The sequence below is a fragment of the Tiliqua scincoides genome, chromosome 2 (assembly GCF_035046505.1).
Source record: "Tiliqua scincoides isolate rTilSci1 chromosome 2, rTilSci1.hap2, whole genome shotgun sequence".
Classification (NCBI taxonomy): domain Eukaryota; kingdom Metazoa; phylum Chordata; class Lepidosauria; order Squamata; family Scincidae; genus Tiliqua; species Tiliqua scincoides.
The window spans coordinates 249,605,857-249,632,177 of NC_089822.1; the positions used below are offsets into that span (position 1 = coordinate 249,605,857).

General features: G+C 45.2%; 3 protein-coding genes across 3 annotated transcripts; 1 reads left to right on the forward strand and 2 right to left on the reverse strand.

Annotated features, from left to right (window-relative positions):
• Positions 1-4,993: 4,993 nt before the first annotated feature.
• On the reverse strand, positions 4,994-5,845 carry LOC136639010 (olfactory receptor 2T10-like). Its single transcript, XM_066613037.1, has one exon. The coding sequence runs from the start codon at positions 5,843-5,845 to the stop codon at positions 4,994-4,996; it is 852 nt and encodes a 283-aa protein (XP_066469134.1).
• Positions 5,846-16,289: 10,444 nt separating this feature from the next.
• Positions 16,290-17,162, reverse strand: LOC136639011 (olfactory receptor 2T11-like). The gene has a single exon (XM_066613038.1). The coding sequence runs from the start codon at positions 17,160-17,162 to the stop codon at positions 16,290-16,292; it is 873 nt and encodes a 290-aa protein (XP_066469135.1).
• Positions 17,163-19,204: 2,042 nt separating this feature from the next.
• LOC136639012 (zinc finger protein with KRAB and SCAN domains 8-like) lies at positions 19,205-22,419 on the forward strand. The gene is given in 4 exon segments (XM_066613040.1): positions 19,205-19,294; positions 20,809-20,882; positions 21,782-22,102; positions 22,104-22,419. Coding segments are annotated over 4 exon segments (801 nt in total).
• Positions 22,420-26,321: the final 3,902 nt, after the last annotated feature.

Sequence of the window (26,321 nt, forward strand, 5' to 3'; positions counted from 1 at the left end):
GCATGTGCTCAACTGAAGGAAAGCACAAGGCCTTAGGGACCTGCTTGTCTCACTTATGTGTGGTGAGTATCTTTCTTGGGGCAACTATGCTGACATATACGGCCTCTGTGACATCATACTCAGCTCAAAAATCCATGATTTACTCTGTGTGCATCACCATGGTCCCCCCAATGCTGAACCCTTTTATATACAGTCTGCGGAATCGAGATGTGATCACAGCACTGAAAAAGCTCTTTGTAAAATGCATACCACAGAAATGATATGCTCCGTTTGTTTAATTATTGTTCAAAATTTTAAGTTGTGACAATATAGAAAAATTTATCAAACATTTGTAGAATGATCAGAGAACAATTATGCACATTCGCATCAACATTGTACATTTCCAAAATAATTAAAAAAACCAAGATTCTATCATAAATTTTTCTTTACATTGTCTTCTATCTCTTGCTATTTCACTTAGGGCACAATCCTGTTATGGCATGGGCAGAGGAAGGGCAGTGAGTGGGTCAAGAGGGGGCGATGCCAGGATCCAGTACTTATGCTGGATCATATCCACATTCCTGGGCGGCCCGGGACAGCTTCAGTCTCCCCGAATCCACATTACCTCTTCAGATGGTGCAGATTTGAGTAACCCCATTGAAGCTGCTGCCATTTTACCAAGAATAAGGGGAAGCGATTCTCCTTGCCCCGGGCTGCACCGCTTTGGGCCCCAAGCCTGCCTTGGGTGAAGGGAAGGCCCACTGTCCTGCTTGCTCCAGGGGAGGCCAGGATTGGGCTGCCCCAGAGCCATTCTATGCATATTTACTCAGAAGTAAGTCCCAGAGTATTCAATGGAGCTAATTCTCAGGAAAGTGTGCATAGGACTACAGTCTTAATTTATATAAATGAATGGCTTGCCTATTCCACTAATCTATTCTTGCAATCAGCTTTGCACAGCACACTGAAGGCCTAATCCTAGCCAACTTTCTGGCACCAATGCAGTCACAATGCAGCCCCAAGGAACAGGAACTAATGTTCCCTTACCTTGAGGAGGCCTCAAGGCTCTGTTTGCATGGCTGCATCTGTGCTGGAAAGTTGCACAGGATTGGGCCCTGAATATTTTTCATGAGAAATGGTATATGCTGTCATGACGCCCTGTGGAATGGGCTCTGCCAGCTTCTAGGAAGGAACTGAAACTGCGATCCTATGTGTACTTTCCTGGGAGTAAGCTCCACTCTAAAAATGGGACTTACTTCTGAGTATATCTGCATAGGATTGCAGTGTAAGTATCCCTCCCAATGTTTCCTTTCCGCTTACATATTCAGTGAAGGTCAAAGGGCTTTTGAGATCTGTGGTACCATCTCCAGTTTTTTCATCGACAATATTTTCAAAGTCCCATCACCTACATGTCCCGGACATGAGCAGAACACAAATAAACTGAGTGCTTAATGAGCTAAGTCTCCAGTCAGAAATGGATAAATAATACCCAGGATACTTTATTTCCAATTAGTAAAAGTTTTGCACCAGTGAAAATATATGGACCAAACTCGTATTAGTGAAATGACAGCTATTTGCATCAGTCACTGAGTTTGTTCTGTCTTTATTCTCTGGGGTGTGAACTTTTCAGACAATTAAACAACACAAGCTGAACAAACAAAATAAGTTGTGCTTCCTTATTGGGCAGCCCAATGCTACCTAAATCTCCATGCAGTGATGAAGCTGCACTGGTGTGGCTTTGCTGCATCTTTAGGTATGCGCATCTGGTTATCACTGAATACAACATCATCTCCAAAGCTTTTATAACTGTTTTTTAACAAGCAGTACACATGTGGAAACCCAGATGAAACAAAATAAGCAAGGGTGGTATCAGTGGCATCACTAGGGTTCAAGTCACCAGGTGCGGGATGCCAGCGTGTCAACCCCCCCATGCAGTGGGTGGGGCAACACCCCAGGTGGTGGGTGTGGTGATGTACCATCACTCCGCCCCAACTGGTTTTTTGACTGTACCTTTTGATACAACAAAGATAGAACACATTCTGCATGAAATTATGCATTGATTGATATATAACATGATGGTATTATTCCTCCAAACTGTGATTTTGGTCACTAGTAGTGTCACACACACCCCGGGTGTCAACTTACTATCAACTTATTGCAGCAGTTCTCAAACTTTTAGCACTGGGACCAACTTTTTAGAATGACAATCTGTCCAAGACCCACCAGAAGTGATATCATGGTGGAAGTGACATCATCAGGCAAAAATCAGGCAAATTAAAATAAATAAGTATAAATAATTAAAGTAAAACAAATAATTAAATAAGTAGAAGCCAGCCCTGTTCCACCAAGTGAAGTTCCTCTGTAGCCTGCCTGCAATAACACCCCCCCCCCCCAAAAAAAAAATCAGTAAGGTTTTCAGCCCTACCCAGTGCCCAGTTCAATTTAAGAACTTCTGTTTAAACCAGATCATTGTCAGGATCCACCTGGCTTTGCAAGTCTCAAAAAAGGTTCACCTTATGAGCTGAAGCCTCTGTTTTGATCCTTTTTAGTGGGGGGGGACGGGGACTGCCTTCTGGAGCACTTGTTTAGCTGCAGGTGCATAGGATCAGGACCATTCTGGTAGTCTTGCACTCTCCTTCACCTGATTTTCCACACCAGCCAAGGCACTGGTGTTTGCTTACTCACGAGTAAACATGACCGTGAGGCTTAGTTTTGTCTTCCATAAGGCTCAAAACATTCATCTACTTGGAGGGAGGGACTTTCTTCTCAGGTGTTTTTGGGGGCTGCATTCATTGGATCAGGACCATTCTGGTGTTGTTGGATTCCTCTCAGCCTGCCCTTTCCAACGGACTAAGGCTGTAGTACTCAAACTTTTCTGGCCAGTGGCTCCGTTGACCCCCGTGGCTATTGGCCATGACTCCCCATCATGTTCCTGAGGGCTGGAAGTGACATCATTAAACAGGAAGCGGCCAGAAATACTAACTATATTAATATTAATTATATTAATCATATCATTAATTAAATGCAGATCTTAAAAATATGTTATTAATACACAGCAATATACACGCTTTATAAATGATCAGCTACTGATCACTGTTGGAGACAGGATACTGGAGTAGGCAGATTTTGTCTGGTTTGGGAAGACTCATTTTTTTTAACTTTGTGAGCATACCAATAGAATTGTTTTATCAAATGAACTTTGTGAACAATCAGTCTGACCAACATTACACACACACACACACACACACACACACACACACACACACACACACACACACACCCCGTGGACCCCAATCCAACTAGTCATTTCTCCCATTCTCCTTGGATAGGATTGAACCCTTTATTAATTAAATTAAATAAAATTTTTCCAGCAGCTGGTGGGGAAAACAAAAATAGACCCTGAAAATATATCAGAGCTGATAAGGGTTTGGTTATGAGGCTGATTTGTCTCCTATACTAGGAGATGCACAGCTCAAGCCTATGCATGTCTACTCAGAAGCAAGTCCTATTAGAGTCAATGGGGCTTACTCCCAGGAAAGTGTGGATAGGATTGGGCTGGCAATCACTTCATCAATGGCTGATAAGTATTCCCTTCAAATAGTAAGATTCATCACTTTGAAAGTACAGCCTCTCCTCTTCAGTCAAACAACAAGATTAATAAATCACTTTAAAAACAGTACCCTTTTTCTGCTCCTGGCCAAGTAAAGCGTGTGCTTGTTTCTCCCCTCCCCCTTTGCCAACTGCATGGAAACAACTTTAAGGGGAGGGGGAGGAAGGTGGGAAGGTTTGGAGATCAAAAAGGGGGAGTGGAAGAGGGAGGGGGTTGAAAACAGAGATTTCACTCTGATGAGAAGGCGATCCCAGGCTGGGAACTAGGAACCAACCAGACAAGGATCAAGGAGGGTTTCTTTCTGACGGTCAGCAAGGACAAGGACTGCAAAATGAGCATGCTTGGTACTTGCCAGATGGGGGCTGGAGTGGAAGAGCTTTGCAAACAACATGCAGCAAACACAGAAGGTGGCAGCCTCTGAGTGGAGGGAGAAGAGGGCGGGGCAGTAGCAGCCACTCTCGCAGCTGAGCAACTCCTGATTCTTCTGCTTTAAAAAAAAGCACAGAGACGGGCAGAAGACAGGCTCGTATTCTGCCCAGGGGTGTGACTGTATCGCTGCGAGAGGACATCCCGCGCCTCCCCTTTCAGTTCCTGGCGCCTCCCTAACGAGCCGCGCCTCACAGTTTGAATAACACTGGACTAAGGCAAGTTCGCCTGCGCGATACGGCTCACTTTCACTTTCCATAGGGCTCTATGCATTTTTTGTTCTCCAGCTTTTTGGCCATAACTTTTGATAGAAAGGAGATATTTCATTCAGGTGTTTTGCATTGCATTCCGCTGAAAATTCCGCATACAATGGTATATAACATGATGGGGTTACTCCTAACCAACGCGATTTTAGCATGTCACCCCTCCAGTGCGCGTCATTCCCCGTGTGTGTCACCTGCTGCGGCCCGCAACTCCCGCACCCCCTACTGACGCCACTGGGTGGCATGTGCTTAAAATTAAGCTGACTTGATTCCTCGCTCTTCCAGCCTGCTACCTCCACCGCCTTACAGTCTGCCTTGCCTACTTTGTCACCCGGTATGTTGCTGGCCAGCTGCTGCAGCTGCTTCTCCACTTGCTTGGCTGGCAGCCCAAATTCTGCTGAATGTCACCGAATGTGCTGCTCTCTGTTAAGAGATTTCATGTCACTGCATATGACCTCGAACAAAATGCTTCTGACTGGGGCAGGTTCAGCTTCACATCATACAGTGGAATCTAGAAACAGCAACTAAAGGGACATTGAGAGTTCTGTTCTGTATGAAGAAGATCAAAATCTCTTCCTGGGAAATCAACAGTGTTCTTCCTGAAAGGAGTTCCGTTGTTTTGAATTGGCTCAGTGCGTGTCTGATGATGAAGGTGATTATTCATGTTTCTGTTAGGGTACAACCAGGGGAATCTTTGTCAAATTTCCTATGACATTCTTTACGTAATATTTTTCTTGAACAATTTCTTCAGTGCTGTTAACACATCCCGATTCCTTAGGCTGTAGATGATCGGGTTCAGCACAGGAGTGACAATGACACAAAACAATGAAACCATATCATTTTGATAAGATGTTTGGTAGGATCTGGGCCTCAAATACTTGAATAAAGCTGCCCCATAGAAGAGTCCCACCACAGTCAAGTGAGACAAGCAAGTGCTGAGTGCCTTGTGACTCCTCTCAGTTGAGCGCACCCACAAGACAGTCACAAGAATGTAAATGTAGGAGGTCATGATGATTGCAGAAGGACTGATAAGCAAGATAAAGCCACTCAATATCAATGTCTTTTCAAAGTGAGATGTATCCGTACAGGACAACTTCAGTATTGATGGAAGGTCACAGAAGATATGGTGAATCATGTTGGAGTTGCAATAGGACAGGGGCAACACATAAACACTGGGCACCAAGGCAAGTAGGAAGGCACCAAACCAAACCACTGCTGTCAGGTTGAGACAGATATTCCTCCTCAGAAGGACTGGATACCGCAAAGGGTGGCATATAGCCACATACCTGTCATATGACATTGCAGCAAGAAGGAGGCATTCTGCTTCACCCATTATCAGTATAAAAAAAATCTGGGCTGAACATCCTGTCAGAGAAATGGTGCTCCTCTTCATGAAAAAGTCCACAGTCATTTTTGGGCCAATGGCGAAAGTTTGACACATATCCATGAATGACAATTGGCTAAGAAAAAAATACATTGGGGAATGAAGACCAGAGTCCACATGGATCAAATAGAGCAGGAGACCATTTTCAGAAAGGGCCATAAGGAACATAAAGATGAGCAGAGTCATCACAACGTTGGGTGTCTTTGATTGGTTTAGAAATCCCACAATAATAAATTCCTTCCATGAAACGGAATTGTTCCTTCCCATTTTCTCTTCAGCTGGCTTGACTGGATCTAAAGAAACATGGATACATTTATTGGAACGGGGAAGGAATTGAATTTGATGGGGCAGGGCAAAGTGGACCCCTAAAAGGTGGGGTAGAAAACTTTTAAATGAATGAATGAAGAATCACCATTTAGCCATGAAGTTCACTGGATGACCCTTGTCCAGGCATTATCTCTAAACCAACCACACAGAATTGCTATGATAAATGTGGGCAGACATACTATCTATTCAAACCTGTACTTCTTTGCAGAAGGATGGGATTAAAAATAAATAAATGTAAGAAGATGATCTTAGGATGCCCTGCTTGCACGGAGCTTTTCTCTTTGAAAGGCTGGGTTTCTGATTATTGACTTTCTGCATGAGAGAGAGAATAATGAGTTGTGGATTTGAAAATTAGATTGAAAGGGATAGAGAACATTAATCTGAAATAATAATCTTAGATGGTCTTCTTTTCTTCAAACAGATGAAAAGAGAAAATATGTGATGAATACATGAAGTCTGAGAGGAGGTGAGGGCTTGTATTATTACAAACATTTTTGTAGGGAGGGCACCAGGATGCAGGTCTCTTGTTATCTGGTGTGCTCCCTTGTTATCTGGTGTGGCCAGCTCTCCGCAGAGTGATTGAAGTCCAAGTACTTGGTGAGTAGAGGTCTGATATCAGAATCACACCATAACACACGTGGGTGGGGTGTGATGTATATTTGTATGTGAGACTGAAAATTTGTGGCGCCTGAAGTGTCAATCTCGGAAAGAGTTCAAGACACCCCTTCATCCTCTGTCTGAGGGTTGCAAAGAAAGCAAGTGGGGCTCTTCCCATTGAGGCACTTTCTACAGGTCCAGAGTGACAGAGGCTGACCTAGGCATGTAGCAGCACTATGCTACTTTGGGAAGCACACATTGCTTAGAATCTTGTTGCTTGAGGGAGTGCAGAGAGCAGAAGCACTGAAGGGGGTTGAGAGTTAGAAAGGGGGCTTTTCCGGGGGCTACATTGGCTGCCCATTCATTTCCGGGCCCAATTCAAGGTGCTGGTTTTGACCTTTAAAGCCCTATACTGCTCTGGGCCAGGATATCTTAGAGACCGCCTACTCCCGTACAATCCGGCTCGCCATCTCAGGTCATCAGAGAAGGCCTTTTTGCAAGTGCCGCCACCCAAGGAGGTCCGGGGGGGGGGGGTGGCTGCAAGAAATAGGGCCTTCTCGGTAGTGGCACCAACATTATGGAACTCCCTTCCCCTTGATTTGAGAATGGCTCCCTCTCTTGAGAGTTTTCGGCGAGGCCTGAAAACACTGTTGTTTAAACAAGCCTTCTGATTTCTGGCCTTCTTAACATTTTTATACATCTTTTAGTTTTTTACAGGCTTGATTCCTCGGTGACTTGCTCTTTTATTCTGTCTTTTAATCTGACTACTGTTTTTATGGCCTCTGTAATGTGTTTTTAAATGTTTTTATCTGCTATGTATTAATGTTTTTAAAATCTGTTTTTTTTAAATATGTTGTTAGCCGCCCTGGGTCCCGTTAGGGAGAAGGGCGGGATAAAAATAAAGTTTTATTATTATTATTATTATTATTATTATTATTATTATTATTATTATTATTATTATTAGAACTGGAGCAGCAAGGAGTTAGAGCAATGAATGAGACCGCAGACTGGTTTTAAATGTAGATGCAGGGAGGAAGCTGGAAGCGGAACGGAGTGAGATCGAGTGAGAGTCCTTTTTATCTAGCTTCCTCCAAGCCTTTATTGACTTTCAAACACATGAAGCAATACTGATAAGCTTCTAGCTACAACTAGCTGACTTTTAGCTAACCACAACACATTCTTAGATAATGACCGCTTAACATCCTGTTGTTTACAGCACTGGGCTTGGACACTCAGCAGAATTCCAAGGCTAGCAGAGTGTGCTCTGCACAGACGCAGATGTGTCTGCCTGTGCTGCCAAGTCTTGCTTAAAGCTTCAAAGCCCAGTGCCTCTGCATATGCTACATAGGCAGTTGGACCCCATGCGTCCAGAACTCCTAAACCAGCAGTCTGAGACTTGTTTCTGTGTTGTCTGTCTCCTAGTGTTAGGTACACAATGGGACAGGGTGGTAGTATACCATAGGACCAAAATCCACTCAAATGTATTTTGCAGAATTTTAGAAAATTTGGTGAAGGCGATCCAACCACAAAGCAGGGATTGATTAGGAGATGTACTGTGGAGTGGGTTTTGTACTATCCAAAGCCAGACTTTCAGTGACCTTAGTCTGGAACACTGGACTATAATACTCTGATGACCCTTTCAGAGTGGTTCCAAGCAGTTGGTAAAGACTTGGACATAGAGTATTTACAGCTCTTTTTTGAACTCAGAAGGAGGCCAGAGGTACGTTGAAAAAACCAAGTGTCCCTGCCTGACCCTGTAAACCCTTCAATGAGACTAAGGGCTACGGCACCCCACACACCAACATCTCCAGATAGTATGCCTGCCCCATCACTCCCTTCATTCCCACCACCTGCCTATGGTGCATCAACAACTCCTCCAATAGACAACCGAACAAAGCCAAGCTTTGCAGTTTATCCCCTAGTCTCTCAAATAATGTACAATGGGACTGGTCCAGTATCAGTTCAAGTGGCATGACCCTGGTCACCTGCAGACCTACTGTCCTTCAAGGAAAAAGCGGGACACTTTGGGACAGATCCGAAGGGAGTCATTTCATTCCTTCGTGCTCTTTTCCAAACCCCTCTTGGGAAGACATTAAAGTAATGCTGCCCCTTGTCTTCAGCAAAGTCCAAATTTCTATGATGGTATAAAAGGCCCATGAAGAGGCTACGCAAAGACACCAAGCAGGAGCCCATCAGAATCCCAATCACATCCCAAACCCCGCTGAAGCATTCCCATGGCCAGATTCACCTCAGTGGGAGTACAATAGCCCACAACAGAGAACATTACTGGAGGGATTCAAAAACTTTGTCCTGTTTGGGCTTGAGGCAACTGGGATAAAGTGGCAGAGGTACATCAGGAGGATAAAGAGGCCCCCATGTCTTATCTTCAAAGGATAAGAAATGCAATTAGGAAGCACACTTCAGTTGATCCAGACAATGCTGAAATCCAAATATTACTGAAACAACACTTCCTAACTCACTTTTGCCAAGCTGAGTAAGATGCAAAGCGGAATAGGGGAACCCCTCCCTTCAGTGTTGGAGGAAGCTATGAAAGTCTATCAGAGATGGCCAGTCGTTAAAGAAAAATGACAGGCAAAAGCCATGGCAGTCGCAATGCAAGGGGACTCTCAAGGCAAGGGAAGGGAAGAGCCCTAATCAGAAACAGAGATTAGGGAAAGATGAATGCTGAAATTGTGGAGAAACTGGACACTGGTTGTTCGAATGTCCTAAAAGGAAAGAGAATGAAAGAGGGGGGAGAGCGATGGAAGTAGAAGACAGTCTGTGAAGGCGTCGGGGCAAGAGGTTGCCCTCACCACCTGAACCCCTGAGTAAAACTTAAGGTGGGGGAACCAGAAAAGGAAAGGTTCATGGACTTTCTAATTGACACAGGAGCCTCATGTACAGCAGTAAATATCCCTTTGGAACTACCCGTTAACAGTGAACTTTCAGTATAGGGAGCCACTGGCACAACCACCACTCGTTCCTATCGGTCAGTTCCCTGTACTATAGGAGAGACTGGCTTTGAAGAAGAACTTGTTTTCTACCAGAGGCTGCCTCAAACCTCTTGGGCCGAGGAACTCTTTGTAAATTAGGAGCTATTATAGCCTGTAATCTAAATGGAACAATAGAAGTGTCCTTTTCTGCTCCAGATGACTTCAGGACACGGAAAATCATGATGACCAAAACTAGTTTGATAGACAGTGAAAAAATAGACCCAACAGTATGGGAAAAGGGTATCCCAGGACTGGCTGTGGGGAACCCACCCATGCAGATCAAACTAAAGCCAGGCATAACACCAGTATTTGTGAAACAATCCCCACTGCCCAAAGCGGCAAGAGAAGAATTAACCCCAGTAATCCAGAGACTGCTTGACAATCACATAATTCGGCCCTACAAATCTCTGTGGAACATCTCTGTGAAATCTTGGGAGTTCCCAAGAAAGATGGAACATACAGACTGGTCCAAGACCTCAATAAATGGTGACATGTTTTCCTCCTTAAGTTTCGTGCCTTTGAGTCTATACGCATCTCACACATTCATAAAGACTAATTTCCCTTTGGGAACAGGTGTGTTAAGCCAGAAGCTCTACATACAACATACAATCCATAACACATAACTGAGAGTGTGCAATTCAATTCACAGCAGAGAGATGCAGCTGCATATATTTGCAACCCTTTTTACTGAGAAGTAGACCGACTGCTTTCCATGGGAGTTATTCTGAAATAATGGTGCACTGAATTGTAGGCTGGGACTTTATTTCTAATGGAAAAGAGGATCCCATCTTGGTGTTGAAAAAAAGGACTTCTGCCAAATGCATGCATTTGCAGAAAGGAACCCGGTTGCAGCAGCATTTGCAAAAGGGGAGAATGAAAGGTTAACTTTGGCTGGAATTTCCCAGGAAAGTTACTCTAGAAACAAATGATCTCTGCTTTGCTTCTCATGAGCCTGCTTTAGCAAGAAAAGTTGAAAGGCTCTGCCCTCTGATTGACCTGGAGATAAGGCGAAGTGAGAATTTGAGCTTGATCACTTGGCAAAAATGTTAGGTACTATAGGCAAGTATCTACAGTACTTCAGCAGAGGGAAAGGATGAAGTTACAAAAGAGCAGCACTTACTCACAGACCTCTGAATCACTCAATCAAAGTAACACATAGCCTGCACACATGCACATGGGTATATGTAGTGGAGGCAGATGGAGGCATATAGGGTTGTATTTAGGTTTATTGCAAATTTCCATGAACTCCTGCATTCTAATTCTTTTTGTATGTTTCCTTGGACAATGCTTCTAACAGAACACCAGTTAGTATATTTAATAAATAACATAAGCAAATATGTAGACTTTTTTGTGGTAATAATATGCACAGGCACTGAGCTTGGCCTTAGTATGTTGGCAACAACGACAACAGTCGTGCCTGCGCAAGAGCAAACTCTTGGCCTTGGTAATATGCTGAGTGTCTGAAGCCCAGTGGAGTAAACAACGGGAAGTCTTTATCTCAAGAATGTTGTGGTTAGCTAGAAAGTCAGCTAGTTATGGCCAGTGTAAATCTCAGCAACCTTCAGTAATTTTCTTTATTGCCTCATGTGTTTTGAGACTCAATAAAAGCCTGAGCAGGCTGGCCGGGGGAAGAACTTCTCTCTTGATCTCACTTCATTCCGCTTCCGGCTCAGCTCTCTTGGCATCTCTACATTTCAAACCTGTCTGCCATGTCTCATTGATTGCTCTGTGCCTCACTGTCCTTGTTTATAGTCTTAACTTTCTCAGTGCACTCTGCACTCCCAAAGCAGTGCAGAACCGCTACACTTTTTGAGTCATTGGAATTAGAGCCAAGTAAGCAAAAAACCTGGTGCCTCAGATACACAGTTTTGAAAACCCCCTTGACCAAAACCACTGACAATACAATCCTAGGCATGTCTACTTAGGAGTAAGTCTCATTCTGTTCAATGGAGCTGACCCCCAGGAAAGTGTGGATAGGACTGCAGTCTGACAAAACTTGTCTTTCTCATTTTGGAGCCATACAAAATTTAAAATAATATACAAAATTCAAAAAAAGAAACTTCATTTGCTCACCTGTATGCAGTGGCGTCACTAGGATCGAGTCACCCAGTGCGGGAGGCCTGCGCATCACCCCATGTAGTGGGTGGGGCAATGCCCCAGGTGGGCATGGTGATGTACCATTGCCCTGCCCCCACCGGTTTTTTGGCTGTACCTTTTGTTATAACACAGATATTTCAATGTGGTTTGTTTCATTGCATTCTGCATGAAATTATGCATTGATTGATATATGACATGATGGTATTATTCCTCCAAACACTGATTTTAGTGATTTTGAGAAATTGTAGAGTCACACACACACACACCCCTGTGTCAGCTTACTAACACCTTATTGCAGCAGCTCTCAGACTTTTAGCACTGGGACCCATTGTCATTTTTAGAATGACAATCTGTCCAGGACCCATTGGAAGTGATGTCATGACCAGAAGTGACAACATCAAGCAAATTAAAATAAATAATTATAAATAATTAAATTAAAATACAATAATTACATAAGGGGGAGCCAGTTCTGTTCCACCATGTGAATCTACTCTGAAGTAAGTCCCATAGTGGTCAATGGGGCTTAGGAAAGTATGGGGAGGATTGCAACCTGTGAACCCAATCCTATGCATGTCTACTCTGAAGTAAGTCCCATAGTGGTCAATGGGGCTTACTCTCAGGAATGTGTGGGTAGGATTGCAGCCTGTGAGCCCAATCCTAGGCATGTCTACTCTGAAGTAAGTTCTATAGTGGTCAATGGAGCTTACTCTGTAGTCTGCCTGCAATAACAACCCCCCCATAAAGAATCAGTGAGATTTCCAGCCTTCCCAGTGCCCAGTTTAAAGTTTTTCTGTTTCAAGCATATCAAGACAAAGACCCCCCTGGCTTTGCAGGTGCAAAATCGAAAACTTCCCCTTACCAGTTCAAGCCACTTTTTTGTCCTTTTTAGTGGGGGGGACGGGGGACTGGACGCTGCCTTCTGGAGCATTTGTTACACTCCAGCTCCATGGATTGGGACCATTCCAGTGTCCTCACATTCCCCTTTGCCTGACCACCAGCCAAGGACGTCTGCCTACTCAACGCAAGGCTGCTTCACTTTCCATAGAGCTCCATAGACTCGCAGCTGGGAGGGGGGACCTCCTTCTCCTGTTTTTGGGGGCTGCATTCATTGGATCAGGACCATTCCAACATCCTTGGAGCCTCTCAGCCTGCCTTGACTAAGGCAAGTCCGCCTACTTGTGAGTAAATGCGACCACATGGCCTTGTTTCGGGCTCAGACTCGGAACTGGAAGGAGGGAGCTTCTCGGGTGTTTTTTGGGGGGCTGCATTCATTGGATGGGGACCATTCTGGTGTCGTTGGATTCCTCTCAGCCTTCCCTTTCCGATGGACTATGGCAAGTATGCCTACTCGCGAGTAAACATGCGCTACGGCTCATTCACTTTCCATAGGGCTCCATGCATTTTTTCCTTCTGGTTTTTTGGCCATAACTTTTGAATGAAAGGAGCTATTTCAATTCTGGTTTTTGCATTGCACTCTGCCAGCCATTCCGCATCCAACAGTGTATGGCATGACAGGGTAGCCTCTGAAGCCGCGATGTTAGCGCGTCTTCCCTGCAGGGCACGTCACCCCCCTGGTGCGTCACCTGGTGTGGCCCACACCCCCCGCAGCCCCTTGTGACGCCAGTGCCTGTACGCTCCTGAGTACACTTCTTTCTTGAAGGATACATAAAGCTTGTTCATCACTAGCATTTTTTTTAATGATTAAGCTTTAAATAACAATCCTAAGGAACAGTCTTAGAAAAACTATGAATGTTGTACCTTCTTCTCCTGGATGGCGATCAAGCAGGAAACATAATTTGGATTAAACATTTTTTCCCAATTGCCTACTACAAATGAACTTTTTCAAAATAAAAGTAGGTCTGACCTCATTTCTGACTGTTAGTACTTGTAACCAATGCTTGGTTACAGAATGATGGGAAACTTTGCTTCAGGTGAACAAGATGAAAAAATACAGATCTGTTGTCCCAGTAATAGTCAGTGAGTCAAATAAAGGCATTAAAATTTAATCTCTAGTAGATGTAATAACTATGTCACCCCACTTTCACTTTGATTAAATTATTAGATGTAAATTTCTAAATGGCTAGATAAATTTACAAAACCTTTACACCAAAAACACAATCCACTTCATGTAGAGGTCAGGTATGAGCAAAAAAAATTAAATCCTTGTGCTGTTTTTTGTCAGTGTGTGCAGGCTCCTGGAACAAAGGCATACCTGTCTCATTTTTAATCCCGAGTACTACCATGTGAACTCCCAACATCACAACAGGTTCCTGGAAATTGTTCCGCTTGGGTGGGGGGGATCGGCTTTACAGCTTTGCTTAAATAATAGCATTCAGCTCCTTGATTCATTGTATCACTGTGTACGGTGTGTTGGTTAGATATGCCAAATTCTGTTTGCATCATCCAAAGGAAAGTTTCACATGCTTTAGGGAATACAGTCCTAAGAGGCTGTAATTTAATTAAGAGGCTGACAGCAGAAGCAAAAGGCCCATGAGCAAAGTTTTGCATGGGCAGGTTTAGCATCTTTGTGTTTCTGGATATTCCTATGCATTTTTCTGAGAAGTTCATATTATTTTGAACTATTATCTTTTATTATTCACTGTGGGCCCAATCCTAAGCTTGTGCTCTGGCTCGCCGCTGGCATGCACTGTTGTAAACATGCCATATGGCACATTTGCAGGTCCTAGCACCAGTGCTCTGCCACTGCTAGCCCAGTGCTGGCTGGTGCGGACTGCCGAGCAGCGGAGAGGTAGGTAGGGGCGTGGGGGGAAGCGGGGAGGAGACATTCTGGGGTGGGGGAGGCAGAGGGAGTGAGGGACAGGGCAGGGAGGGGAAAGGAGTGGTGCGGGGGAGGGAGTGGTGTGGGAGGGAGGTGGGACCAGTAGAGCTTTGCTTCACTGGATCCTGCGCCTGTGTGTTGGGCTGGACAATGTAGAATTGATTAGCACCATTGCGGGGCTACTCAGTTTAGCTGGGGGAAGGGGACAAAAGTCCCCTTTCCCATGGAGGAGGCGGTGACTTCCTGGATTTTAGAAATGGGCTACGTCAGAATACCAGATGCAAGGGAGGGCACCAGGATACAGGTCTCTTGTTGTCTTGCGTGCTCCCTGAGGCATCTGGTGGGCCACTGTGAGATACATGAAGCTGGACTAGATGGGCCTATGGCCTGATCCAGCGGGGCTGTTCTTACATTCTTATAAGCACGCAGGATGTGGCGGCAGCCATTTTTGGTGTGGTTGCAGCCCCGCTTGCTTGGGCAGATCGGGCTGTTATTCATTCACAGTCAGGATGACCAGATGTCATCACTGCAAAAGAGGACAAGGCACCCCAAAATGTAGGGCATCCAAGAAAAATGTAGGGCATGTCTAAATAAAAACCGAAAACACTCGTATATTGATTTCATGTGGTTCTTTCTAGGACATGAGGCTAAAACAGAGGATATATCCTGGAAAAAAGAGGGCGTCTGGTCACTCTGTTCACAGTCTTCTGTTATCAGCATGGGAGTCAATATGTATCTGTGCCTTTAAGAAGAGATTGCCACAGGTCACTCCCTCTTGCTCATGTTGCCCATCTCTTCTTTCTCAGAGGCGGTGTTCTTTTTTTTTAACCTAGAAAAAGTGACGTCTCCAGCATGCTCCTAGCATGCTTCCGGCACATTTATGTTAAAAATGGAAAAATGTCATTCCCTCATTGAAATCTATTGTATGGAGGTTGCCGTGTTGTCACCATACATTGCATACAGCAGCCAGGTTTGTGATGGGTTCCTCCACTCACTTTAATAGAAAATAGGCGGAAGCGACATAAGCACGGTGGCAGCCATCTTTTCCAGCTCCCAGCTCACTCAGAGAAATTCTAGCGTGCCGACCACACCAGAACCTAAAAGGCGCGCTGTAAGCGGAAAAAAAGCTCTCTGGTGCTTCTAGCGCTAGAAACTAAAAAAAGAACTCAGCCAGATGTGAGTATCAGGATGTTGAATCCCTGAAAGAGTGTTCAGTGTAGCGACTGCCCTCCCCTGTCAGCACTTTGGAAGTGGGCTGAGCATATTGATCTCTCGCTCTCTCCTTCAATCAGAATAGCTAAGTTTTTCTGAGCCCAGATTAGATGTCATCATGCGCTGAATTAGATAACTGAGAATGCAGTAGAGGTCTGAACCCCCCCTCCTGTGAACCCCCAAGTCTCTGAATGTTGTCTCTCATTACATGATGTAGCCAAATGCCATTTTTATCAAATATAAGGCATAACATCTAGGGCCCAGTGCTATCCAACTTTGAAGCACTGATGCAGCTGCAACACAGCCCCAAGGTAAGGGAACAAATGTTCCCTATCCTTGAGGAGGCCTTTGTGACTGTCCCCCCACTGCAAGATGCAGCACATGCCCCATTGGCATGGCTGCATCAGCACAGGAAATTTGGATGAGATTTTTCAAGCCCTTTGTCAAGTTATCATCTTCACCAACAGATGGTTCATTTACTGTCCTTATCATGGAAAATTCTTTATAGTAAATACTTAAGAGAGAGGGGATTTAACAACAGGCTAGTGAAGAATTTATTTCATCTTAAAGATTTCCACTTAAATCTGAATCCCATTATCACAGGAAGAGTACAGTTCTTTTGACATCATTTAACAACGGTGTATTTGCAGAACAATTTTTTAAATGCTGCTAAAACATCCTGATTCCTCAAACTGTAAATGAGCGGATTTAGCATGGGAGTGACAATGGTACAAAACACTGAAACAACATCGTCCTGATAAGGTGTGCGATATGACCTGGGCCTCAGATACTTGAGCATAGCTGCCCCATAGAAGAAGATCACCACAGTCAAGTGGGAAAAGCAAGTGCCAAGGGCTTTGTGACTCTTTCCCACAGATTGGAGGGCTGTACGCAGAATGTAACTGTATGAAACCAGAATGATTAACAAAGGGACGAGAAGCATCTGAATGCTGCTAAAGATACCAATTCTTTCAAATACAGAGACGTCAGAGCAGGACAACTTCATCATGGATGGGAGATCACAAAAGAAGTGCTGAATCACGTTTGAGCCACAGTAGTGTAGCAGGAGCACATAAACACCAGGCACGAAAGCTTGCAGAGAGGCTCCCAACCAGACCCACGTAGTCAGAGCAAGCTGGATATTCCTCCTCATCAGGACGGGATACTGCAAAGGCTTACAAATAGCAACGTACCTGTCATATGACATCACGGCCAGGAGGTAGCATTCTGCCATGCCCATCGTCAGTGTGACAAATATTTGGGCCGAACATCCAATCAAAGAGATGATGTTCTGCCTCATTAAAAAATCAGCAATCATTTTGGGGCCAATGGCAAGAGTTTGACAGACATCCATGAAGGACAATTGGCTAAGAAAAAAATACATTGGGGAGTGAAGGCTCGAGTTCACTTGGATCACATAAAGAAGGAAACTGTTTTCAGAGAGGATTGTCAAGAACACCAAGATCAACAGAGCCAAGATAATACTGGGTGTCTTCATGTGGCTTAAAAACCCCACCAGGATAAATTCTGCCCATGAGGTTGAATTGCCCATTTCCATTTTCTCTTCACTTGTCTGACTTGAATCTGAAAAGATAAGGATATATAGACACAGAATGTGGTGTAGTTTCCCTGACCAGTGCTGGTAACAGAAAGGTGATTAGTCTCTTACCCTAACAAAGCTATGTAATTAGCCTTTCAATTGTCAATATCAGAGTTCAGAAAGCCCAAGAACCTATATCGCCAAGTTACACTGTGTTCAAGAAGCACCACCCTCCCTACCAAGACTATGGACATTGATTCATAAATGCTGTTAGCCTCTTTTTAGAGATGCAAAAGCTAATTTGCCTTATTAAAAGGTGAACCTTCAGCTTTGCTCTCCAATGAATTTCTGGGTCCATTACTTCCTTATAGACCACTCAACGTAACTAGCTAGTGTTTTTAAATATAAACTGAGCCTATGTAAAATCCTATTAAACTATGGGGGGGGAGGGGGTAGAGAGAAAAATACTGCTTTTCATTTGCCTAGTACTCTTGAACTTTTCAAAACAGAACATTGGACTGCATTATTTGACCTTATTTTTTATCTCTTGGTCCTCTCAACTACAGCTGAATTATTGGATGATGGAATGAATTACACGAAGATAAGCAAGGTCCCAGCAATACTTACTGACTGAAATAAATTTATTGAAAAATGCATATTTATTAGTCTTCTCACCTTAGTTTTGATAAAGACACAATGTTACAACTCTTACAGGAAAGAGTCAGATCAAAGTCTGATTTTGAACCTGTTCTTCACAAAAGTACACTATAGCAACATGTAATTTGGCCCTGATACTAAGCCATTTTGGGATGGACAGCCATCTTCTCATTCTTTTTCCTACGTAAACAGCTTCAAAAGACTGTTTCTTGCCGAATGATATAAAATTATTCTAAACAATAAAAAGTCCTCATTCTTACGCAAACTAATAGATTTCAAAAGGCTGCATTTCAAAGGCTGTCCGTTTCATTAGAGGAAATTATAAAGGCAAAAAAGAAAAAAAGAAAAAAAGAAATTCTGTTCTTTCTCTGTTCTCTTTTGCAGCAATGTTTGCAGATTCCTGAAACAATCGTACCTGTATCATTGTGGAACCTGAGTGTGACAATGTGAGCATCCAACATCACAATAAGCTCTCTGAAAGTGGTTGTCGTTTTGGGTCTGGTGTTTGCGTCCTTTACATCTCAGTTTTGGTCACGTGATTTAACTCTCTCACTCATGACCTCAGTGTCTAAAGGCAGCTTTAGTTAGTCACCAATTTCAAACTCAGCTTCCATCATCCAAGGGAAAATGTCTCATGCTTTAGGGGAGGTATTCCCAAGGCTAATTAAGTGGCCGATAGCAGAAGCATAGTGTCTGTGGCAGTTCTGCAAAGGCAGGTTCAGCACCTTTGTGCTTCTGACAACTCTGGTGATTCTTTCCAAGAGGTGACAGACTGATAGCCTCCTTTCCCTGGCGGCACTGCTGCTGGGGCAGTGGCACCAAAATGGCTACCACCCCATCCAGCTGCATCACCGGGGCTGCCGGAGATCTCCTTAGGGGAAGGGGACTTTTGTCCAAAGAAGGGGCCCCCAAAATTGGCTGGGATCTTACCAGGTGGAATTTTCCAATCTCACCAGTGCCTAGGAGGGGGAGTGCAGGGGGCAAATCGTACCTGGGCCCATGGTCAAAAAGGGGCTCAGAAGCCAAAAGGGGAGCAGGGATTTTTGTGGGGTCTCAGAAAACATTTGCATGTATTGTCTGAAGACTTTTGTGTAAACCTACATGGTTTTATATATATATTGTAATTTGTGGAAATTCTGATCCAGTGGAGGTGGGAAGGGGCCCAAAAGAAACTTTGTACCCCCTGATAAAATTCCCCTCAGAGGCCTTGCAGTTTCCCATCCCCAAGCAGGGCAGCCTCTTGCAAGGTCTGTGGGTAAAGAGACCTGGAGACAAGGGGCAGACCAGCAGCCTGCTCTGGGGTCACTGGCAACAGAGGCCAAGGCCATCCATTTTTCCATCACATGCCTGCTGGGCTCTGCACCAGGGAGAAGGCAGCCAGGGAGTCACAGCTGAAGGGCTTTGCCGCCAACAGACTCCAGGAGAGCACGGCTGTGCTGGGGCACCCACTCCCAGGAGGAAAGCCCACCAGGCACCCAGAGGGTGGGCAGAGGCATCAATAACAGCTGCTGCTCTCGCAGTGCTCAGGTGGCCCATATATGGGATGGGGGGAGCCTTGGTTCTGTTCCCCCCTCCTTTGCCACTCCTGGGAACCTCTCCCAAGACTTCTCAGGGGAAGGACAGGGCTGAAGGGACCAGGACTGAGCAAAGGCTTCCTGGAATAGGAACTCTCAGCCCCAGGAACTGCATTTCCCAGCAGGCCCTGCGGTGCTCTGGGACTCTGGCCCTGGAAGGGGAGGCCTTGCACAGGCCGGGCAGTGGGAGGCCTGAGCCCAGTGAGGGGCACATGGGAGCAGGTGTGTGGAGGCCCCTCGAGGCCTACAAGTGGCAGTTCCTGCCTGGGGGAGAGAGGGAGAGGCGGAGGAGGCTCTGTGGCTGCACTGGGAGCCCCGCAAAGAAGGGCCTCCTGGACTCTCCTGCAGCTGGGAAGGGGCCTGGCTGGACTGGCAGCCCCAGCGCCTGGCTCAGGACCCCCTGCAGCCCCCTGTGACTGCAGCCCCCCTGCGTGGCTTGGCCCACTGAACCGTCTGTTCTGAGCCATATCTCGGGGGGATTGCTGGACCCCCCAGTGTCAGTGCAGCCAGGCAAAGCTCCTCTCCCAGCCACCTCCCAGCCAAGACTACAGCTGCATTCCTTGTTTGGTTAGATAGAAAATAGCTGGATGGGAAGTCACTAGCAGGCTCCATTTAGCTAATGTTAGCATCCAGCTAATCATATTTAGCTTCTAGGCATCAGGACTGGAGGTGTAGAAAGAGGATGGATGGTCAGGAGGGGGCAGTCCTGAGTGCCGGGCTGCAGGGGGGTGTCCAATAGCCCATCTCAAGATGGCACTGGCAACAGGGGTGACCCTGGCTGAAGCCATGATTTGACTAGCGCTGGCTGCAGCTGCCCACAAGAAAAGAATGTTTATTGGTATGGTTATATATACAGTTACAACTTATATATAAATATTCAAGTACAGGGGGACCTCCGTATCTGCGGATCCTGTATCTGTAGTTTTACTTAACCGCAGGTCGAGTCCGCAGTCCTCCCCCATGTGCATCCCTGTGTGTGCTACCTGTAGAGGTGAGGGGAGCTGGGGTCGCCTTACCTCCGGAGGGTCTTCTGACGCCCGCAGAGGCTGCACAAGACCACCTGTTGCGACTCTGGGCCTCAGAGTGACCTAAAAAGCAAAAAAAAATAATAATAATAAATCCTGCTACTTCTAGTTTCACGATAAAACCAGAAGTGATATTTTAGATGCCTTATAAGGCAAAAAGGTATGTGCCTTGGGTGCCAAATGACCTTGATACGCCACTGCTCAGGACTAACAGCCATGATGTTCTTCTGTGAATCTGCCCAATCCCTCTGTGGCCAATACCTCAAATAGCGGAAAGGAATTCTATGTACGTGAAGCAGGTATACAAGGTTAAGTAACTCATACAGGTCTCCTTTCTGTTCCTGACAGATAGTAGAGAAACTGAATCAAAGCAGAGCAAGCTCTGTTTGGGAAGAGAAATGGCTGCTGCTCCTTCAGGCCAGGTAAGGGGGATTTTCAGCTTGGGCTTCTCCTGCTGTAACATTCCCAGTCGCAGCCTCTTTGTCTCAGTCTGGATTATATGGATTGTCCTTGTTTCCTTCCTACTAACCTCCCTGATGTTCTCCTTTCCCTGGTCCCTAAAATGTTCCCTTCCTTCTTGAGGGATCCTCTGGAAAACCTGGCTCATATACCTACATCTCTTTTCCCCCTTCATTTTCCTCTTCTCTGGACCTCTCCTTCAGAGCAGTTTCTCTCTCTTCCCCTCTCCTTTTCCCCACTTTTTAGCTAATTTCCTTAAGGCTCCACTGTGTGTGCATATTGGTGGTCGGAGACCCCCTGTATAGTTTAAGAGTGAGTGTGTCAGAATAGTGAGTCCCAGATGAAACCCCATTTTGGTTCTTAAGCCCTTTCAGTGGTACACCTTCATTCTTGCTAAAGTACATAAACTGGCCATTATCTTCAACCCCAGATCCCTGCACACCATTGCTTTCTTCCTCATGTTGGATGTGTTTGTAAAAAGTGCTGCTGGTCACATAGTGTATGGGCTCAGGTGGGCAAATACCCACCTGGACAAGCTTCTGCCAGAAAGTGACATCATGTGTTTTTTTAATGTGGGGAAAGTGATGGGGATAGAATGTGTGAAAGTAGCTACACAATGCACAAGGTTCTCAGTCCTGGGTGTGCTTTCCTGGGAATATGCCCTGTTGGAAGCAGTGGGACTTACATCTGGACTTGTGTGCTCAGAATTGTGGTGTCAGTCCTGGGAATATGCCCCATTGGAAGCAGTGGGGCTCAATTCTGGGCTTGTGTGCATAGGACTGTGGTGTCTGTTTGGAAACTGGAATGGAAGGAAATGATCCTCTGAACCTCCTTTCAGGAAACTTGGGAATCTTCTTTGAAGCTGGAAGTCCCGAAGATGGCGATGCAGAGTTAGGGCGGAATGTTCCCACAGAAGCGGGAAGCTCTATAACTGTGGGAAGGCCTTCAGTCAGAGTGATAGTCTTATTATCCACCAGAGAACCCACACAGGGGAGAAAATCTACAAGTGCCAGGAGTGTGGAAAGGCCTTCGGTCACAGAGGTAGTCTCATTAGCCACCTGAGATCCCACACAGGGGAGAAACCTTATAAGTGCCAGGAGTGTGGAAAGGCCTTCAGTCATAGTGGTCATCTTATAAGCCATCATAGAATCCACACAGGAGAGAAACCCTATAATTGCCAGGAGTGGAATGACCTTGAGTGGTCATCTTATTAGACACCAGAGAACCCACACAGGGGAGAAACCCTGCAAGTGCCAGGAGTGTGGAAAGGCCTTCAGTCAGAGTGGTAATCTTATAAGCCATCACAGAACCCACACAGGAGAGAAACCCTATAATTGCCAGGAGTGTGGAATGACTTTCAACTATAATGGTAATCTTATTAGGCACCAGAGAACCCATACAGAGGAGAAACCCCATAAGTGCCAGGAGTGTGGAAAGGCCTTCAGTCACAGTGGTAATCTTATTAGACACCAGAGAACCCACAGGGGAGAAACCCTCTAAGTAGTGTCAGTCCAAATTGGTAAATGTGAAATATCGTAGTTTACCACGAAATGGAGCACTTACAGCAAGTAAAAACCTAATCTTCTTTGATCCACGAAATACCACAAAAGCCCGCTAAATACCGCCTGCAAAGCCTTTTCCCCCCATTCCTCTATAAGATGGAGCTCCAGTGTCTTCTTCCAATGCTCCTGAGTTTGTGACCAGGAAGTGCCTTGCATGTAGCATGAGCACCAGTAAAACGCCTGTGTCTGGCACTCCTCCTCATTTGCAGTATTTATAACCTTTGTTGTTGGAGGCCTCCTGCTTGTTTGCAGCCTATCCTTGTTTGTACTTTACCTATTTGCGTTTTGCTTGTCTCCAGATCGCCTTTGCAGATCGCTATTTGCAGTGCTTCATTGTTTCCCTCCTGGGATCCTGTTGGCACATTTAACCAGCAAGCCTACCTGCAAGGTGTTTAACCCAGTCTAGCCTTAACCCTGCTATGAAGTGCTTGTTTAACGTTTTAATTTGCAATGAATCCTACTTGGAAGTAGAACCAGTTTAGTAAGCCCTTTGTGCTGTTTTGTAATATCCTCCACTGAGCCCTTTTCAGCATTCCTAACCCTTAGGCGCATACCCTAACCTTGGGAGTAATCGCCAGGGTACAACAAATTACAGGGTATGGAAATTCAAACACTTACCATTATTTCTGTATTCCTGTTTCCACGTTTGGAACCAATTCACAAGTCTACTGGATTTGGACTGCACCTGATTCAAATAAGAGTACTTATTTACCCCTCCCTCACAACTTACTTCAGTTCCCAAGCTCCCAGAGAACTTGGAAACCGCTGGGCTACTATGTTTTATGTTTTTAACCGTGATCATCAATGGAGCTTACTCCCGGGTAAGTGTGAATAGGATTGAAGCCTTTGGGCTGTTTAGGGCATTTTAAAAAAAATAAACAGCAACTGCTTGGGAGGTTTCTTCTTTATTTTAAATAAATTCTTTAACTTTACACTTATTGTAAATGTTTACTTAATTGATTTGATTTTTATCGTATGGGTGGTTCTGCTTGATGATGTCACTTCTGACCATATCATCACTTTCAGGTTAATGACATCACTTCCAGTGGGTCCTAACAGATTGTTAGGACAACAGATTGTTGTCCTAACAGATTGTCATTCTAAAGAGTGGTCCCTGAGCTAAAAGGTTTGAGAACCACTGTCCTAGAGTCTATGGACGGGGTTTTGCTCAGTCATTGTCCAAGTTGGGGTCCAGCACTGATCACTATGATACAGTGAACCCTCAATTTACCAGAGCTTCACAGATTTCATAAATGGACACTTTCTGCTCCATGGAAAATGGCTTCTGTACATTTTGCAGACGTGCATCTCCATTTACTTCAATGCATTTGATTTCATTGACTTTCCATGTTAACTGAACCCCTACCTATTATTCCATTACAATGACTGTACTGTACTACCAGCCTCGTTTTCCATCCTTATTAGAAAAAATTATAACATTTCGATATTTGTCTAATAAATACTTGCCTACAATTTTGCTTGGTTTGCACAATCAGAATAACGCTAAACTCTGTAGAAAGTTGAGTTGTAGAAAGGATCACATTTGATCCTTTCCTAAATTATTACGCAAGCAATGCCCCACCCAAGCCAGATTGTACCAGTGCCGTTAATGTCCTTCAGGAAGCATAACAGAAGACATTGACCACAAAGCACAGATGGTGGTCTGGGAATTGTCACCCCAAGTCCATGTCAGTTTGGAATCAGCCAAGTTGGGTAGTTGCCTGTTCAGTAAAGGTATATGGATGAGGGAGGAGGATTTGGAACAAGTTTAGTCATCAGGTACCTATGGTCCAGTACAATTCACTGCTGGTGCACAGAGTGCCAATATAGCAGCCACTTGTATTATGTGTGCTAGCAGAGGACCAATCAGGCTGGGAGAGGTAAGTAAAGAAAAAAATTTACTTACCTCTCTGGTGGCTGCCTGGTTCTCTAGGGGATTTCTCAGATCAACATCAGCTGCTTTGCTGGCATAGATCTGAAGAGTGGCAAGGGGTTTGTTCAGGCCAGGACAGGGAGATAGGATTTGGCAACCGCTGCTCCCAGCAAGATCTCCCTATTCACCCTTGATCCATCCCTGTTGCCAGCTGACACCAGTTGAAGGCCAGTCTGTGGAGTGCTGCTGCTGACGTGAGATTCAGAGGATCTTACACCATCAGCTGCTCCACAGAATGGCAGAGGGGTTGCCACGATGGTGGCCCACAGGATATGCCGGCGGACCTTGTCTTCATCAGTGTATCCATGGATAGTATTGGGCCATTGGTTCTTTTAAAATATATATCCCGCCTTTCCCCTCCACTCTGATGTTGTTCAAGGTGCTAACAACACAAACCAGTGTCAAAATATGACGACCAAACAGCAGCATAACATGCATTGGGAATAGTCCAAATGTAAAAACCAGAGGAAGTCAGAGAGTCCTTTTGTCTGCACACCCCCAAAACTGCATGAGACAAGGTATTGTGGGTGTTTTGCACACAAATCTGTGTGAGGACTGTGTAACCTAAAACTCAGCCCCAGGAAGTGTAGGTTCCTAAACTGTTGGAGTAAACAGCTCCTGTCCCTACGCCTTTTTTCCTACCAGAGGTGATTTCTGGAATTATTTTTTATCATTCCCTTTAATAATCATAGACTGCGTATGCACTTATGCCAAGCAGCACTGTTGAAGTCAGGCCTGCCTGCTTATGCTAGTGTTACAATGCATTCTGGACTATTTGTGAGTCAATGGACACTGTTTGGATTGAGACATTCAAGGCCCCTGACTTCTGCTGCTACCTTGCAAGTTGTACACCCAGAGGAAGAAAAGGCTATGAAACACCAGCTTGTGGGTGCAAGATGGTCGTGCCATCCGACCTGCCAGACCACCCTTTTCAGAGACATTAGTCTATGGCAATATTTCTCAACGAGTGGTGCTCGTCCCACAGGTGGTACTTGAGGTGGTGACTGGTGGTAAGTAGAACCCCCAGCAAGACCAGCAATGCAACATGACGAGCAGCGTACACTTTTCGCACACTCAAAAAGCCTTCCTGTCTGCCCTGAGCCTTCCTGTGTTTGTTGATTGCATCTGGCCTCCCAATTCCACTGATGATGACATCATCACCACTTACTTCCAGTGGCACTTCCAATAGGTGGACCAAGCAAAGTGGTACACTGGGGAACAAACGTTGAGAAACGCTGCTTTATGGGTTTGGGAAAATGAACAGAACATCCTTTACACATCCCCAAATAATCACTGCCAATCTCAGACATGCATCTGGTTAGGATCCCCCAGCTTGCCTCCCCCAGTCAATACCTAAGCATTCTCCCAGCATCCAATAAATACTGGGGGCCAGTCTAAGTGTCTTTGTGACTCCTGGTGACAGGCAGAGACCCCCTTTATCTTTGCTTCATTTTCAGGCCTCCAAAGCACCACATGGAGCTGCGCACCAAGGCTTGGCAAGGTGTCTTCAGGGTGATTGGTATCATTGTCTTTCTTTCCCTTGCAACTTCCCTTTGTCAATCCCTCCTCCCTTCATGGTAGCCTAGGAGAAGGGACCAAAGAATCAAGCACTACTAACCCTCCTTCCCCCCCCCCAAAAAAATAATTCCCTTTTCCTTTCTTATCGGTGCACCAAATACGAGCACATACACACTTCTTGAGCCACTAGTGAAGCACCTTATTTTTCATGTTTGTTTTTTGACAATAAATCTCATGGCCCAATCTTACTGAAGAGTTGAACATTTGTTCTGGAGGCACAACACATTTTCTGGTACTCACAAACATGACTCTCTGGAGAGCGTGGGCTGGCCCCTCTGCCGGACGTGTCGAGTGGCCAGCTCTGTGCTGGCTTACCCAGGTAGGATCAC